The 18,420-nt window shown below is 39.4% G+C and overlaps 1 protein-coding gene across 1 annotated transcript in view; it reads left to right on the plus strand.

Annotated features, from left to right (window-relative positions):
• The window catches only part of DNAH8 (dynein axonemal heavy chain 8), a 354,390-nt gene that overhangs the window by 67,175 nt on the left and 268,795 nt on the right, over positions 1–18,420 (plus strand). Inside the window, exons 11-17 of the mRNA XM_075204457.1 lie at positions 154–255; positions 2,030–2,167; positions 4,800–5,001; positions 6,030–6,102; positions 7,433–7,532; positions 14,218–14,337; positions 17,433–17,568. Of these exons, the coding sequence (XP_075060558.1) occupies positions 154–255; positions 2,030–2,167; positions 4,800–5,001; positions 6,030–6,102; positions 7,433–7,532; positions 14,218–14,337; positions 17,433–17,568 (871 nt within the window). The remainder of the gene's footprint in view (positions 1–153; positions 256–2,029; positions 2,168–4,799; positions 5,002–6,029; positions 6,103–7,432; positions 7,533–14,217; positions 14,338–17,432; positions 17,569–18,420) is intronic.

An 18,420-nucleotide genomic window follows, 5' to 3' on the forward strand; every position in this document is an offset into this window, starting at 1 on the left:
GTTATTAGCAAAGCAGGCAGTTGTTCAATAGTAGAATAACACATGTATTTGCAGAAACTAACATTGGAACACACTAAAATTATTTAAGCTGGAAAATACTTCCTGTATATTTCTTCCGTAATTGAATAAAAATATTGCATGTCATATTTATAGGTTACGAATCAAATGGTTACGGCATGTAAAGCATATATTACTGAGAGAGGCTCACTAAGCATTTGGCATCAGGATGCAAACACTGTCAGGAACAAAATTAAGGTAAGAAGATTATTGCAATTTGAAGCTAAACATCAAGGTCCTGATGTTGAGTTGGACACATTTGGATCCAAAATGTTCACACGGACAATCCATGTTGCAAAAATATGTTACGTGTTTATTCTGAGTTGCATGTATCGTAAGTTACATGGCACTCAGCATATTGTGTTAAATGTGTCCACATCAAGATTCCTAACAGAATGCGGCCGCATACTACGGACACAAGTCATCATCATTAACTTGGTGATAATGATTAATGTTTTAATGTAGAATTAAAAAAAATATATATATTTTTTTTATTTTCTTAAGACCCGTCTACCCAAAAATTGATCTAAGCACAGTGCTCATGGGCTGGTTGCCACTAATGGAGGAAAACCCACAGCTTGCTGTTGGACACAATGCATATGTTTCTCATGAACCTTGTCAGCTATGGCTGTGTCTGGTGCTCAGAAACACAGAATTGTGCTATTGGATATCAAGGGCTACCAGCCATTGGGGACTGAGCTTTGATATACATATTGACAGAATTCTGAAAGTGTTAAATTGATTTAACAAAGGAAATCCAATCCCCACCCTTTCCGTAATCTCAGTAGTCTCTATTCCTATTCGTTATAGATCGTTATAATCACCATTATGTTTTCCACAAAAATGTCTCCATATATTGTGGTTCTGAATATTCTTCAAGATGTTCCATCTATGCTCTAGAAATCTGCACATAAGTTTTCCAGTTATGTGGCCTAAACTCCTCCCATGTTTGAAACTACCTGTCATTTTGGAGGGGAGCCCAAGTTTTTTTAACTTTGTCTTTTAAAGCCATCAGTTCCTCATTCCTCCCGTTCCTTCTACAGAACTAGAAACCTGAAGGTCCTTCATACTTCTGGCCTATCCCGTAGTGTCTGTCACACAAGCCCTGCCTGCTCTACTCCTTTTCGACCAAGAGCAGCTGCTTAGACTTGTAATTTGTTCCTGGCATAGTGACAAAACCCCACACTGGAACAGGAGCTTTGCCAGCTACTTTCTTTTTTACAATCTGGTTACACTTTGCAACTACTCCGCCTGCAAACCACCACTACCAAACATAAGCATTTTACCGTCTTTTGATTAGTCAGTACACAAAAGGAGGGGCATGCCCTAAAAACATCAAGAGAGAATGTTAGATGGTACTTGGCTTCAGGAATGTCGGCAAAACTACACAGGCTAAAAAAAACCTAGATGGGCCCTACTTTAGGCATCCACGCTGTAAATCTACATTATGGTGTGTCACTGCACAGCAAAAACCAGCTAAATGCTTTAGGAACCTGGTATAATTTACTTAAATGCTTGGCCTGCTTTCTGGTTTAGTTTGAATGCTACTATGCTGGCCACATGCAGCAGGATAATGGGGCAATTGCCCAATGTTTGTGTGATATTGCAGCATGCTTTGACAAGACCCAATATGGACCCTAATTTACATAATACAATTAAGTAGGTGTGTATATAACAAAGACATATATTAATTATTAGCACCGTAAAGCAATAACTCTGCCTGTTCACAAAATCAGGTTTTCGGTTTAATAAATGGGGAGGTTCATGAATAAATGTTCAACATTTTCAAATTTGTAAATTTAGTGCAGTGATTATTCAAAATTTCATATTTTATCTCTATCCACCATCATTCCTGTTGAATTCTAACATTGAATAAAAGGTTGTTATCTTTTGTTCTTACATTTTATTATATTTCTTTACACCTAGTTCTTATATACCATATTGTTTACATGTATTTCTCTTTGTGATTTAGGAATGTGAATTTCTGTTTAAGGAGTATAAGAAGTGTTTTCATAGAGCACAGAAAGAACAACAGATGGAAAAAGCATTTGAGGTGTCAGAGATGTACATATTTGGTAAATTTCAAGCTTTCTGCAAAAGGACTGATAAGGTACAAAACAAAGATAGATAGATGGATAGATATGAAGTGGCGATTGTCTATTTGCGTTACTTAATTGACGTTTTCACTTGAACTACTGCAGGAAAGGAAATTCCATTTCATTATCAAAGGGGAAATGCACATATATTTGTACCTTATTTGATTTCATTTATTTTGTATTTTGCATTTGTGTTTGAATGTAATATATATATATATATTATTTTTTTTAAATGCAACATTATCTTTTATAAATTAATGACTGTAAAAATAGCCTATTAATACCAACTCAGTTGTATTGGGTTCTCAAATTTAATTGTGTATGAAAGCCTTGCGAAGGACTGATGTCTGCTTACTTATGATGATGTGATAGGAATTGTTTAATTTGTAATAGATCTGAAACATTCTTGACATCTTTTTCAAGATTGACAATAAAGCTAATAAAGAGCAAATCTACTTTTGATTGTGTTGTTTATTGCTAGTATAGGAGGGATAGAGGGGAGAAGATGACCGGCACAGAATAATAAGCAGGTCAATGAGATGGCCTGGAGCCGCCACAATCCAGTTTTTGTACATCTACAGGAAAGCTATCTGAAAGCCTCCCAGTGCGATGCAGTAGTTGAAATGAAATGCAGCTCTGCATATAATGAAGAAAACATTTTATCCTAAACGACTTCTGGGTTTAGCCTCACTTTTGGTTAAATTAATCACAAGATTGAGGGGACATTGGAATTGATTCTATTACATGCAGAGTTCACTTTTTTGTATGAAACTCATACATTGGGCAAAGTGCACTTAGAAATGTGCTTTTCTGCTAAAGTGTATGTGAAACGTGCAAGATGCATTCAAGTAAAGGTATAGGATGAGAGCTGAACTCTGCGAGTCCTTTTTCTGAGTGGAAATGGCGACATGTCTTTCTCCACAACATGGAATTCTTATAAAATGTTGTCCTTCCCGTCAATTTATTTTGTTTCAATTATATAGTCCGCAAAATGAAATAATGCTTTTGTACTGCTTTGCATAACTAGTGCACCATTATTTGGGTAGCCCAGCTCTTCCCAGCCGCCTGTGCAAACTTAAACTCTTCAGTAAGTGCCACCATTTTGCTATGCAAACCTATGGGCTGTTTCAAAACCTTTCCATTCTAGAGAGAGCTGACAGTAGAAGGTATGTCTATTAAATAACGGGACTGATTAAATAACTCACCTTTATTTATTGGCATTACAAATTTAATGTTTGTCCCCTTCAATATACTGCCCATTTGCACTAATACATCGCTGTAGTCTTGTTTTCCAATGGTTGAAGTCATGGAGCAAATCAATTTCTGTTACTTGTTTCAATATATCTGCTGTTTTCTTCTTTACAGCATCAACTGACTCAAAATGTGTCTCTTTAAGCACTGATTTAACTTTTGGGAAAAGATAAAAATCGCAAGGTGCTAAATCAGACGAATATGGAGGATGTTCCAGTGTAGACATGTCGGTCAAAAACTGCTTCACAGAATGTGCTTTGGGAACAGGCGAATTGTCCTGGTGAAGAAAGAAACCATTTTTCCACAGCTGCGGCCGTTTCTTTCTGACTCTTTTAGCTTTTGCAAAACTTCCTTATAATAATGCTGATTAACTGTTGTGCCTTCTGGAACCCATTCCTCCAAAATTACACCCTTGATATAAAAAAACCAATGAGCATTGCTTTGAATTTTGACTTGCTTTGACAAGCTTTTTTCATTCTTGGTGATGACGGTGTTTTCCAGTGCATTGACTGTCTTTTGGTTTCAGAATCGTACTGGAAGATCCAGGTCTCATCACAAGTGATTACTTTATGAAACAGGTTTGGATCTGTGTCAAGTTGCTGCAGAATGTCAACACAACATTCCTTGCAACGTTATTTTTGCTCTGGTGTGAGAACCCTTAGGACCATCTTTGCACAAATTTTTGTCATGTTAAGATCCTCACGCAAAATTTTCCATACGTTGTGTTTGTCAATGATCACGGTTTCAGCTATCATTCGAACACTGAGTCGGCGGTCTTTTTGAACAATCTGACTGATGTTTTCTACATTTTCTTCGGTTCTTGAAGTGAAGGTCGTCCAGGGTGTTCATCATCTTCGACAGTCTCACGTCCCTCGCTAAATCTCTTGTGCCACTCAAACACACGCGCACGAGACAGACAGTCATTCCCATAGGCCATAATAAGCATTTGAAAACATTCTGTTGGTATTTTGTGCAATTTTACTAAAAATTTCAAATTGACACGTTGTTCAACTTTTAAACTTAGCATTTTTTCGGCACTCCACAGAAAACACAACCAAACTAAATGGCGACTCACAATCAACTGAACGTCATAGAGTGTTGCAGCTTGTCATGCAGGTTCAGACCGGTTCAAGGCTACTACATATGCAGTTATAACCGGTTCTGACTGCTTTATTAGGTTGAATCACAGTCTTGTTATTTCATAGACATAACTCGTATTCCGTGCCATTCAATTCAATATGGGAAGGACTCACAAGCTGACAGAAATGGATATTTGAAGTATATGAGATCATGCAGTCTTTTAGGGTTAGTCTAATATTAGAAGCTCAACAAAGGTGGACATCACCATTTAGATGCCTTAAATGCTACCAACAATAATTATTTTCTTTTTTATAGATTTCACAAATGCTATCTGTGGTTCAAAGCTATTCATGTTTAAGCAAGTCTACAATTGAAGGAATTGATGTTTTATATTTAAAGTTTAAAAATATTTTCGAGAGTATTAAAAAGAAAACATACAATTTTCTTGATCCGAACAAAACTGAGTTTGACATAGATTTTACAGAATTCATGACAAAAATAAGTGGTCTAGAGGTAAGTCATATGTGTTGTATTTTCTTATGTGTTTGATAGACATAAATGTTATTTTCCAGGTAGAGTTTCTTGGCTGACTGATGAGCTGAAAACATCCTTGGCATAAAAACTGGAAATTAAACACATTGTAAATGTTACAGATAAACCTGTAAAGTCATATAAATAATGACAATTCACTAAACTACAAAAAATGTAGCCCATAACACATATAACTACTTTCAAATGGTCTTGTTTGTATTTTTAGTAGATAAGTACTCCCACATTATGGTTTGGGAAATAGCACTGTGAAAATGGTCTGTATGTGGGATTGTAGGTCCAGAATGCACATGCTGAAAAATATCAATTTCCAGTCCTACCAGCTGTCATTTTAGGACTGCACCCTTTACTGATTTTACATTTTCTCCTTTGCTTATTGGAGCCTCACTTCTGTATTTAATAAGTAATAATTAATAGGATATTATAGTCACAATGAGTAATGTTTTACTGTGGTTCTATCTTGCTTTGGAGGGGGTTGTGTTTGGGAAGACCAATGAAAAACCACAATCACGGACATTGCAGCTCTATAAACTATGGACAGTGGGATTGAAAACATCTACTCCTAAAAGAATGGAGGCAGAAATGAAAAAAAATAAACAAAATCATTTGCTCAAATAAAATACTTTGCTTAAAATAGTACTATTTCTAGACATGGGTATAAGAAAATATAAAATTAGAAACAAAACATAAAAACATATGCATTTGATCCTATAAATGAGTTTGTATCATAAAGAGCAACATTATAATATTATTAATTTATGTAGAAAAGGATAGGTAAGATGGTGATGTTTATAAGAATGTGTTGGGTAATGTGAGGTGGACATAAAAGCCAGGATGGGAAAGCTTACTTGCTGGGGATCGGTTAATAAAAATACAGTCCTTTTTAAATTCGCAATAAGAATCTTTGGGCAACAACCATAATTCAGTTTACCAGCTAATGATACATATAATAAAGGGCATTTGACAATCTGCTTATTTAATTATTTTTTTAGACAGAGACTCAAGCATTTATGAATAACTGCTTTCGCAGAATCCTGTTTCCCCAGCAAACTGTCCAACTTCTTCAGAGGTAAACCAAAATAATGTAAAATATGTATTTTGTTATTTATAGGCTACATGAGCGATGACCAGCCATGAAGCGACAGCGCAACATTATGGATTGTATGAGATTTGTGTTTACTATTAAACAGGTTATAGAGCATTGAACATTTTTAGATAATTTTCTATCAAAGTATTTTTATACACATTTGATTAATAATTTTACATAATGACTTTTAATAAAACCAGCCCACAAAGTTTAATTTAAACATCTACATTTACTTTTACGTGTGTTTTATTATTTTTCATGAAATTCCTGGTATTTATGAAAAATTGCTTATTAGGCCAATTTATTTGAATCTACTTTTGGTATTTTGCTTATTGTATAGTGTAAATCATACCTTACATGCAAAGAGATTCTTATCCGACTCAAGTTGTGGCTGTCAATTAATTTTGTTAATTTTTAAGTTAATATCAAATTTTCTTATCAGTTACTGTTGTCTACAAATAACCTTTATTATTCTTGTGAAATATGTAACATAAATAGGAATTTGAAGTTGGGTTTAAAATGACACAAAAGCATAACTACTGCATTAGTTGGTAGCACATAGTATATTTCCAAATAGAGTTTGATTGGGACCTACCACCTACCCAGTCAAAACTGGTGAGTGAAGTCCGTTAGGTGACCGTGTCTAAGCTTTTAAGAAGGGAATAATGTGGAAATGTCAGCAAGCGAGGTACTACATCAGAAGCTTTGAGAAGGGTCAGGCAAGCCTGGATAAGGAACAAACACAAACACAGTATACTGGGAAGTTGGAGAGAAAAAACTAATGCTTGAGGTAGGGGACCTATTACTCTGGCACTGAAAAGTGCACAGAATGATGTTTAAATAGGCCCGCCTGGTTTGAATCAGATGGGTTTGATGTTGTCAGTGGTCAGCTGACCCATAAGTGCTGTGCGCCCGCTGCTGGGGCAGCGAAAGGGGGAAGCGGGAGCAGAGTGTGCTGAATGCTGGGTCCACTTCTGTGAAATAAGTATTAGCTGCTAATAAACCTAAATAATAGTGGGCCTAAAAAGTAATGAAAAAAATAAAAATAAAATAATTTAAATGTTTTAGAATCAATATATAGTTTTTAACATCTATAACCCTCTTCCCATCATTCCTACACTGCATCATGTATCGCAAAAATGTGTGAATATTTCACAGATTGAATCTTCCTACAAATCTCTACCCCTACCCTACAATACACCCACTGCTAACTTGTGTCTTCAACAACATCAGCTCTTTCTCCAAACCATGAGTTTGATATAGTATAGCCTAGTTTACTGAAATTACCTTTTTGTTTTAATATTCATTCTAGGTTTGAAATTTTAGACATTGTATGTATTCAGTCTGAGATCTCAAATACAGTTAGGCTGATTCTTCACCATTACATGGAAGTGCTTAAAACAATTAAAAAAGTAAGTCAGCAATGCCAATTAAATAATAGTGGATTGAACATGTACCAATCATTTTTTAATGCATGGGATTCTGATTATTTTATTTATAACACACAACAGCTATTTCTTAATGCATACTGTACATGTTAAAGTCAGTCCGTGTTCTTTGGTGTTATTGCAGAAACATATATTTCAACAGACTATGTATAAATACAATGTTTGCTCTGAGTGCTTCTTTCAGCACTCTGTAATCGTCTTGATCTTCACCTTTTGTACATCACAAATTGAAGTGATAGAATAGGTGTCTTTCAGATATGAAATATTCATGAGCTTGAGCCCCCACAACAAATATCATATGTAATACAGAATATGTCCGCTCATGTGGAGTGTGTTGTGAGTTTGCAAAATTACTATTCAAATACAGCAGACCACCTAACTGCTCATCTTTTAGACCGAGACCCACCTGTCTCTCTTTTAACACTGATGTGTATCTCATCTCACCAGATCCATCACCCCACCTATTTCTCAACTCACCCACCAACTCTCAGTTCTTTCTTTCTTTCTCCAACATGCTATCTGGGGGACACTGCTACATTGCAGTTGTGAGAGTGCAGGAGACAGTCACTCAATTCTCTTTAGACTGAAGCTCCTCCCCTCTCCCAGCCCCAGTGTACATCAATTTCTTCTTGAGTGCCCAAGGAGTCCGGAAAGTGTTGTGGGGCAGCCTACAGCATTCTAATTAATAGGTTTATATGTTTTTTTTTTCATTCATTTAGTTATTCATTTTTCCTCATACTACCATGCGGGTCCACCTCCTTCCGCTCTATGTGCACTAATTTCACAGCATGTCAGAGGCCAGGTGACCTCCCCTTGTAGAGGCTGAAGTCAGTAAGTGTAGGGGAGCCACCTGGGGGTCTGTCTTTTGACAGCCCCCACCCCCACCGTTGGTTTCTCCCTCTTCTGTGTTCTCCTCAGAAAAAGGCTTCGGCAGGGTTCCTGAAGCCTAGGGGCTAAGTACATCAAGTTTCTTTCAGATTAATTATTGTATTTGTTGTTTTCTTAATTTTTTTATAAAAAAAATACTAATATCTGTTGTATGGAAGATTGTACAGTCTGTTGTTATTATTTTAACTCAGAGGTATTTTTTGGAGAATATATACCAGAAATAATTTTTCTATGTCTGGTTCTGTTCTGCTTGTTTAACTCCATTTTAACCCTTTCTAACATGGCTGAAAAGGGGACAAGTTCTAAGGCTAAGCCTTATTTTTTTTTCAAATCTGTTCCTGGTACAGAAACCAGACAAAACGTTTCAAAGTTGGAGTCACACAGATCAGTAATTCACGGAGGCCAACAAATTACTGGCATCCATAGACATCAGGGATGCTTATCTCCATATTGCGATCTGGAAAGGACACCACAGTCTTCTCAAATTTGCAATCCAAGACTCTCATTTTCAAACCAGAGCCCTTCTGTTCAGTCTGGTGAGCGCAACTTGTGTTTGCATGAAAGTCATGGCAGTAATGGCAGCCATTTCTAGATCTCAGGGCATTACCATTGTGCCGTACCTGGACAATATTCTCATAAGGCAGAGTCAGCTCACTTTTTGAAAATTCACCTTCAGAGGACATTTCGGGTTTTGGAATTGCATGGATGGGTTTTGAATTGACAAAAATCCAGTCTGGTTCTGAGCTAGAGGTTGATATTTCTGGTCCTGATATCCAACACAAGGGAGCAGAAGGTCTTTCTAACAAAATCAGGTCCATCTCTTCAAACCTGTTGATTTGGTGTCATGCATGATTCCGACATCAGCTATACTCCACACATTCGGTCCCCTTCCTCTCTCATGGTGTTATGAAAACCCTTATCCACTCTCTCATTATCTCATCTTGACTACTGCAAACTCCTATTATCTGGTCTTTCTCTAACCTGTCTGTCTCCTCAACAATTTGTCCTTAATGCAGCAAGTATGTCACAATTCTATGCAGAAATACAGCTAAATAGCCAGGAATATGATGAAACACATGATGTTTATTGGGAAGTACAAACCAGATGGAGTAGTAATCAGCATAGCAGGGAAATGCAGAAGGTATTACCAGGTATACAGCTGATGCAGGTAAGCAGGTGAAATGAAAAGATCCCAGGCAGCGGGTAAACCAGAAGCATGAAACGCAACAACAGCTTGGGACAACAATAACCAGCAATGTATGCTGGGAGTGACTGGTATAAGTAGGGACACACCCATGTGCAAGGGATAATAAATGAGAAGGTTAACCCCTAGTACAACAAAGAAGGCATAATAGCAGCACCTCTGGTGAATAGAGGTACTGCCACAATATATATATATATATATATATATATATATATATATATATAACAAATAATAAAGTCCAAAAGGCAGGAGCTGCCAGGCAAAGCAGCATGCAATGCAAGGGGCTTGCAGGCAGATGCTGACAGTATCCCCCCCTCAGGGCGGAATCCAGACACTCGATTACCAAAAATGTCTAAATTCATCGGAATCATAGTCCACAATGGGGGGACCGGCAGAAAAGTCCTCGTCCATGGGCGGGAGGGCGAAAGATGTCATGGCAGAGCTAAGTTGAAGCACTGCAGAACCATCTCTCTTCTTACATCCTCCTAGGTAGCTCTAGGACTGGTGTGCTGGGCAGTGTTGCCGGAGGCACAGGTGACCCACAAGATGGCACTGCAGGAGTTGGTGAAAACTTGTTGACTACTGCCTCATCAAATAGTTGTAAGTCAGATAGGGTGATTAGTCTCAACCAAAGGGTTTGCTCATTCCATAGCCTCTCCTCTAAAATTTGCTAACAAAAACAAAACCTGCCTCTTTGGGTCACTGAAAAGGCCAGGTACTGAGGGGAAATTAGAAGCACAAAACCTCAGGAGAGCACTAAATTCAGAAAGGTGCCCCTCAAAGGTAAGTGACGGCTCAAACTGGAGACCCTCGGCAAGAGGCGGCTTGGGCTGGGCACACTTGGAGGCGGACCCGGACTGGGTGGCAGACTTGGCAGCGGGCCCGGACTGGGCGACCGGCTTGGCAGCAGACCCGGACTGGGCGGCAGGCTTGGCAGCAGGCCCGGACTGGGCGGCAGGCTTGGCAGCAGGCCCGGACTGGGCGGCAGGCTTGGCAGCAGGCCCGGACTGGGCAGCAGACTTGGAGGGGACATCACTGAGAGAAGCCTCAGAGCAGACAACATTGTGAGAAGCCTCTGAGCAAACCACCAAGTGGTAACTCGGATTGAACCGCATAGAGTGGCAACTCGGACTGAACCGCATGGACTGGCAACTCGGGCTGAACCGCATGGACTGGCAACTCGGGCTGAACCGCATGGACTGGCAAATCGGGCTGAACTTCATGAACAGGCAACGCGGGCTGAACCGCATAGACTGGCAACATGAGCCGAACCGCATGGACTGGCAATGTTTCTGGAGGGACAGGGCCCCCACTGGAGCAGGCTTTAAGGGCAGTGCCCCCTCTGGAGTAGCCTTTAAGGGCAGCGCACTCTCTGGAGCAGGCTTTAAGGGCAGCGCCCCTTTTGGAGCAGGTTTTAAGGGCAGCGCCCCCTATAGAGCAGACTTTAAGGGCAGCGCCCCCTCTGGAGCAGATTGTAAGGGCAGCGCCACCTCTGGAGTAAACTTTAGGGGCAACGCTGACGACTCGGAACTGAAGATAGCAACAGGAGACTCGGGTGCAGAGGCTACGGCAGGAGACTCGGGTGCAGAGGCTGCGGCAGAAGACTCGGGTGCAGAGGCTGCGGCAGGAGACTCAGGACCGGACACAGTGGCAAGAGATGATGACACCTCGGAGCTGGAGGCAGATGACGGCACCTCGGAGCTGGAGGCAGATGACGGCACCTCATAGCTGGAGGCAGAGGCTGGGACCTCAGGACAGGCGGCTGGAGCTGGCACCTCAGGACAGACGACTGGAGCTGGCGCCTCATGACAGGCTGCTGGAGCTGGCGCATCGGAACTGGTAACTAGGGTTGGCAGATTGGGCCTCATTCCAGGGTGCAGAACAGGTGAAGAGTAAACAAATCCGTAATGCGGAGAGGAAAGAACAGAAGATGGTTCAGTAGGCTGTCGTGGTCTGCGGAGAGGACAGTTTTGTAAGAAGTGTTCATTACTGGCACAGTAGAGAAACAATTTGTTAGTTTTTCTGTGCCGCCGCTCCTCTTCGGTCAGATGGGGACGTGGACCATCTGTGAACCGGGAATTTATTACATCATAGTAAGTTGCAAATTTGTAGAAGCACAATTAAGGGGTACTGTGTGCACAGATTGAGTAGCAGTGAAGGTGGGTTGAGACAAATCAGCAGCTTCTGAATTAGGAGAGACAGAATCTGACAGTCTCCTGAGTGGGTCCATAAGTAAGGCAGAAAATTAAGCAAGCTAGGAGCGTAGCAGGATTATGTCCATTTGTAAAGTCTGTGGCTGTGGCAATGTAAAGGTTGGTAAAACAGACATGTTGCAATAACAAATGGAAATGAACTGCAGTAAAAAGTCCGGGAATAGAAATCTTCCATATGACTCCTGAAGCTGTTTTTTTTTGGGCTGGTTATACTGTCACGCTTCTATGCAGAAATACAGCTAAAGAACCAGGAATATGATGAAACACATGATGTTTATTGGGTAGTACAAACCAGATGGAGTAGTAATCAGCATAGCAGGGAAATGCAGAAGGTATTACCAGGTATATAGCTGAAGCAGGTGAAATGAAGAGATCCCAGGCAGCAGGTAAACCAGAAGCACAGAAGCATGGAAAAGCAACAACAGCTTGGGATAACAATAACCAGCAATGTATGCTGGGAGTGACTGGTATAAGTAGGGACACACCCAGGTGCAAGGGATAATAAATGAGAAGGTAAACCCCTAGTACAACAAAGAAGGCACAATAGCAGCACCTCTGGTGAATAGAGGTACTGCCACAATATATATATATATATATATATATATATATATATATATATATATATATATATATATATGTATATATATATATATATATATATATAACAAATAATAAAGTCCAAAAGGAATAAAGGAAACACGGCGCCACATAGTGTATTACCACAGATGTATTACTATCTGGTACGCAGATATATGGTTATTGGTGATTTTTTTGTGGCAGTGGATACAGTGTGTTGTCACTTGTGTATATCTCTAATCACCATTTCGGTTCCATCTTTCATATTGGAGAGTTGTAACAATTCTTGAGTGTGTATCTGATTTATCACACTTTACTTTCTCTCACATTATTACTTATTAATATTGTGGTAATACACTATGTGGCGCCGTGTTTCCTTTATTCCTTTATAGATTTTCCAGACTTACCATCTGTTTTGGAACTGGCTGCCTCCTGTACATTGGACTCTGTGTGAATTAATCCTGCTAAGTGACTTTATATACAGAATAGGGTTACGCGCCCCCTTGTATGTGGTATCTGTTGTTTGTATTAATATATATATATATATATATATATATATATATATATATATATATATATATATATATATAAAAACAAATAATAGTCTAAAAAGGCAGTATCTGGCAGGCAAAACAGCAAGCTATGCAAGGGGCTTGCAGGCAGATCCTGACAAAGGAGACTGATCTTTCTGCTTTACCATTCCACATCCGCTACTCTGCAAATCCCTGCACCTGTTCCCTATTCCCTCCAAAATTCAATTCAAGCTTCTCACCCTAACCTTCAAAGCCCTCACTAAGTCCCCCCTTGATACATCTCTGACCTCGTTCCTCTTGCTTCTGCCTCTGACCTACTCCTCTCCAACTCTCTAATAACCACCTCTCACTCCCCACTTATGGGACTCCCTACCCCACTTAACCAGACCATCTTCAAACCTTCAATCTTTCAAGCAATCTCAAATCCCACTACAATACAGCCTATTCTACCCCACCTGATACTGCTCCCTCAGCATGTTCTACCAGCTCCAGTCCCATGTTACACTAGCTCCTATTGTCTCAGCTTTGTTCTAGACTGTAAGTTCATTTGAGTAGATTCCTCCCTACCCTTCGTCTAACGTCTGCGCCTCCTTCATCAACCTCGTCTCTACTTATTCTGTGTTTATGTGCAATTCTATTTTGTATGATCTGTAACTCTGTCTGTTTGGTGCTGTAGAGTTTTGTAGCACCTTACAAATAAACAACGATGATGAGGATGATGTGTAGGTCTGTATGAATATACCCATACATTTGCTTACAAAAATATATTGCAACCTTCTGAAGTAATAAAAGCATTGTATTATTATGTGTATTTATAGTGATTTTTATGCAAGATGCATACATGTTTCTTTGCTCATTTTTTAATGTCGAGGTCAGGATCCCTACAGTTTGAAATTACACTGACTTGGGGTCATGTATATGTTTAAAAAAACTATGACTGCAAACATGAACAGAATTATCTGCACAAAATGTGATGTGTATGTGATGTTAGGAGAGGTGATCCATATATGATTAAAGTGCCCCGTTTTTGTAATGCCAGCCTGAAACATAGGCCAAAATTGTGAGTGATGTTATAATAAGACTGACGTGTAATGGAATTAAGACATTTTAATGAGCTTGTTTGCTGACTGTGTACCTGATTGTAAAGAGAGGCATCATAAAGCTGCGTGTGGTGTAAATAAATAGCGCAGTTTATTACATTTCTGGAATTGTTAACTGATTTATGTTTTAATTAGCTTTACCAATGTCACAAGGATGACCCTCCAATTGGCAGGAACATGCCACCTGTAGCAGGCAAGATCATGTGGTCAAGGCAGCTATTCAGAAAGATAAATGAGCCGATCACATATCTAAATGTAAGATTTAACATTCCGTAACTGCTTAATAATAGTAATGTGACTTTGCAATTTACCTGCTGTTATACTATTTAGAATTGTGGAGGTGCTTTTGAATTTCACTAATACTTACAGTAGGGCATATATCTCAGACTTCAGACAAACAACGATTTTCATCCAATTTCACCTGTAGCCTGACATATTCAAGCTACTCATAACACAGTCTGACCAGAAACATGTTTCCACCACCAGATATAGGACCAATAATAAATAAATAATAATAATCAATAATAAAGGCGACACTATTACTGGTAAATAGCAGTCTGCTGGACATGCCCTCCCACCTCCTCCGATCCCTCTCTCTTTAAGCCTGCTCCCATCTTGCACACCTCCTCAACCTCTCCTCTGGAATTTTCCCCTCCTCTTTTAAACATGCTCTTGTCTCCCCATACTCAAGAAACCGTCCCTTGATCCCGCCTCTCTCTCTAATTATCGCCCTATTTCGCTTCTTCCTTTTGCCTCCAAACTCTTTCAACGGGTTGTCTACAACCGTCTCACCTCCTTTCTCTCCTCTCATTCACTCACTCCAATCTGGTTTTCACGAGCTCCACTCCACTGAAACTGCCCTGACTAATGACCTTCTCCTTGTTAAATCCAATAGACACTAGTCCCTTCTTATCCTTCTTGACCTCTCTGCTGCCTTTGATATCATTGACCACGCACTCCTTTTGCAAACTCTCAAATCTATAGGCCTATGTAACACTGTCCTCGCTTCCTTAAACTCAATATTTCCAAGACCGAGCTTATAGTCTTCCCCCCTGCCACCACTCTCCCACCTCCCCCCCTCTCTATTTCTGTTAATAACCCTACCCTCATTTCTGTCCCCCAAGTCCGATGCCTTGGGGTCATCCTTGATTCCTCCCTCTCATTTAAGCCTCACATTCTGTCCGTCTCAAAATCCTGCTACTTCCACCTTCGGAACATATCTAAGATACGTCCCTTTCTCACCACGGAAGCCATGAAAACCCTTGTTCGCTCGCTTGTTACCTCTCCCCTTGACTACTGTAACCTCCTTCTCTCTGGCCTACCTGATTCTCGCCTTGACCCTCTTAAGTCTATCCTCAATGCTGCTGCCCGTCTCATTTTTCTCTCCCGCCGCTCTGTATCTGCAGTCTCCCTCCAACAGTCACTACATTGGCTCCCCATACCCTATAGAATTAAATTTAAACTCCTCACCCTCACCTTTAAAGCTCTTAGTCAATCTTCCCCTCCCTTAATCTCCAATCTCATCTCTACCTACACTCCTACCCGCTCCCTCCGCTCTGCCTGTGACCGCCGCCTCATTATTTCACTGATCACCTCCTCTCACTCTCGTCTTCAGGACTTTGCCCGGGCTGCTCCCCTGCTGTGGAACAATCTTCCACGTTCCATCAGGTTAGCATCTACTCTTAAAGGCTTCAAGCGTGCCCTTAAGACTCATTTCTTTATTCAAGTCTATCAGTTCTTCTCCTAACTTCCTTGTCCTGGCTCTCTCCCCTAGTTAGTACCACCCTTTTTGTGTCTCCCCCTTCCCTTTAGGATGTAAGCTCTCATGAGCAGGGCCCTCTTTCCTTGTGTGCTCCTTCTACTGTTCCTTCACCCTCTGTACTTCTTGGCCTGCTTCGCTAGCCCTGTTTTCCCTGTTTTCTTAAGCTTTGGCCTTCTTCTCGCTGATTTCTACCATCCCTTTCACTATCTGTCCCAGAGTTAATCTGATTTGTTTTCCCCTTTCAAAATCAAATAGCAATCTTATTTCCTGCTGAAGTCTAAATAGAATTGCCAGCTAAGTAAAGCGAATAGATGGTTTCTGGCTTGATATATGACCGCAACACTAATGATTTAAGTGCTGAAAGCTACCAAAATGTAATCAGCCATTTAAAAGCAGTTAGATAGTGCTGCTGTTAGTCATCATTACCACTGCGAATCATTGCACTAGCCCTTCAGACCCTGCAAGACGTACGCCTCCTAAAATACGTATCTGCTGAAGCCTCCATATCTAACTGAGAAGACAGACGCACCAATAGTGTACACTGTGTAGCAAAGATAACAATCTAGAAACCAGATCATTTTGCACTCACCTGTGTCAAAGAAAAAACAAACTTTGGACATTCATTACACCAATGTCCATCAGTGATTCTGATTCAGCTTTTAATTTCACAATCTTTTTAAAGAAGTTCTTTGTTTTCTATGAAAAAAACTTGTCTTTTAAGGAGATATGAAATTCCCAGAAACCTTATGGATTGAAAATAAATAAATTTATTATCCACAAAGTGCATGATCAGATATACAACATATTATAAATTCAAGTAATTGCAAGTGAGATGTGCTGATATACGGTATATAGGAGATCCTTAAGCATGTTCGACAGTCTTGTTAATTAAACAAGCTGATGATACTTTGTATTTATTAAGAAACTTAATCAATTGATGGTGGTAAATCTGTTATATATACACATTTCATGGAAAGTAATAGTGTATAGAAATAAACAGTATTAAATATGATTAGATAACATTACTACATTGTGTATAAAATCCCGATCTAGACTTAACCAAAATTAGATAAAAGTGTACTGGATGGTTAATCGTAATTTGCAGTGTGTAAATTAATGAATTGACTAATTCAGTAAGTTAGTAAAACATTGCAATCCATTAATCATGCCTCAGATAAAATTTATATGAACCATTGAAAGGCATCTTACATAGTGCTGTGATCTCGTGTTAGAATAACACAGTAAGGTATGTGAGACTTATTTTATAAAGTACATGAAGAGAAGATCTGTTGTTAGAAAAAGCTGGTTGTCATGGTAAACTAAAGCTTTAGTCACCATGATTCCAGAGAAGGACAGTGCAGATAGACGAAAGTGGGGAAAAAAAATAAATTAAAAAGATACTACTTGGCTGTGAATACAAATTATATAACACTTGAATATTGGTGCATAAGGATGAATCTAGCTATCAGCTAGTAGTACAATCCAATGTAACACACTTAAAGTTAGGACATTCTATTATTATTTAAATTAAGCTTACTTTATTTAATCTCTGTAATGCAGTTTTTTTTATTTTATTTTTTCTTTAAAGAACAATTCTGACATATTGTCAAGTTTAGAGGGTAAAACAGCTATTGAGCTATTTAATAAAATAGCACATGTATTGGTGGAATTTGAGGTTGTATATCACAGAGCTTGGCGTAAAGACTGTTCACAGCTGCAGTATGGTAAGTGATTTTACTTGTCCCAGTCCCTATTGTTCCTCTGTGCTGTGTTTTAATATCTGTTCCTTGCAGTTTATTCCCCCTGATTACTCACAGGGAACAGATAATTTTCTCATTCTTCCTTTGCTTTTTCTTTTCAATCAAACACCAACTTTTTCATTGAATTAACTGTTCTAGTGGGCTATTTGTGGAATCAATGCAAATAGAGAAGTAGAGTGTCAGCAGGCGGGGTTAGTATGGGGATATGAAAGACAGGGGGAAAATATGATTTTTGATGAGTGCAACTGATAGTGAGTCACATATACTACTCATATTTTCCTGTCTTCCATAACTCCATCCTAAAATTTCTTCACTTTGAGATAGCTGCACCACTCCCCATTCCCGCTAGGTTCCCCCGAGATACAGACATAAACTTCTGTAGACCTCATGGAACCATAGAGTGAACATTGTTCTTCAAGTGTTAGATGACATACCCTTCAACCCACATCACATAGATAATTAAGACATTTTCTCCTACACTTTCTAAAATTAGAAAAACTTACTCACTTCGAAAATCAAATATTGGTCTGGTACCATCAGATAAGAACAATATTTGAGAGAAGAAAATAATTCCAAGGGGCCTTAGATCTATCAAGGCACCCACTGATAGCATCAGCAATATATAATACATGCCCCAGTTGAATCAAACATTAGACTACTGTTCATCATCATCACCATTTATTTATATATTGTCACTAATTCCGCAGCGCTGTATGCTGTAGAACTCACTCTCATCTGTCGCTGCCCCATTGGGGCTTACAGTCTATATTCCCTAACATACACATGCACAGACATACAGACTAGGGTCATTTTTGT

The sequence above is a fragment of the Mixophyes fleayi genome, chromosome 3 (genome assembly GCF_038048845.1).
Source record: "Mixophyes fleayi isolate aMixFle1 chromosome 3, aMixFle1.hap1, whole genome shotgun sequence".
NCBI lineage: Eukaryota > Metazoa > Chordata > Amphibia > Anura > Limnodynastidae > Mixophyes > Mixophyes fleayi.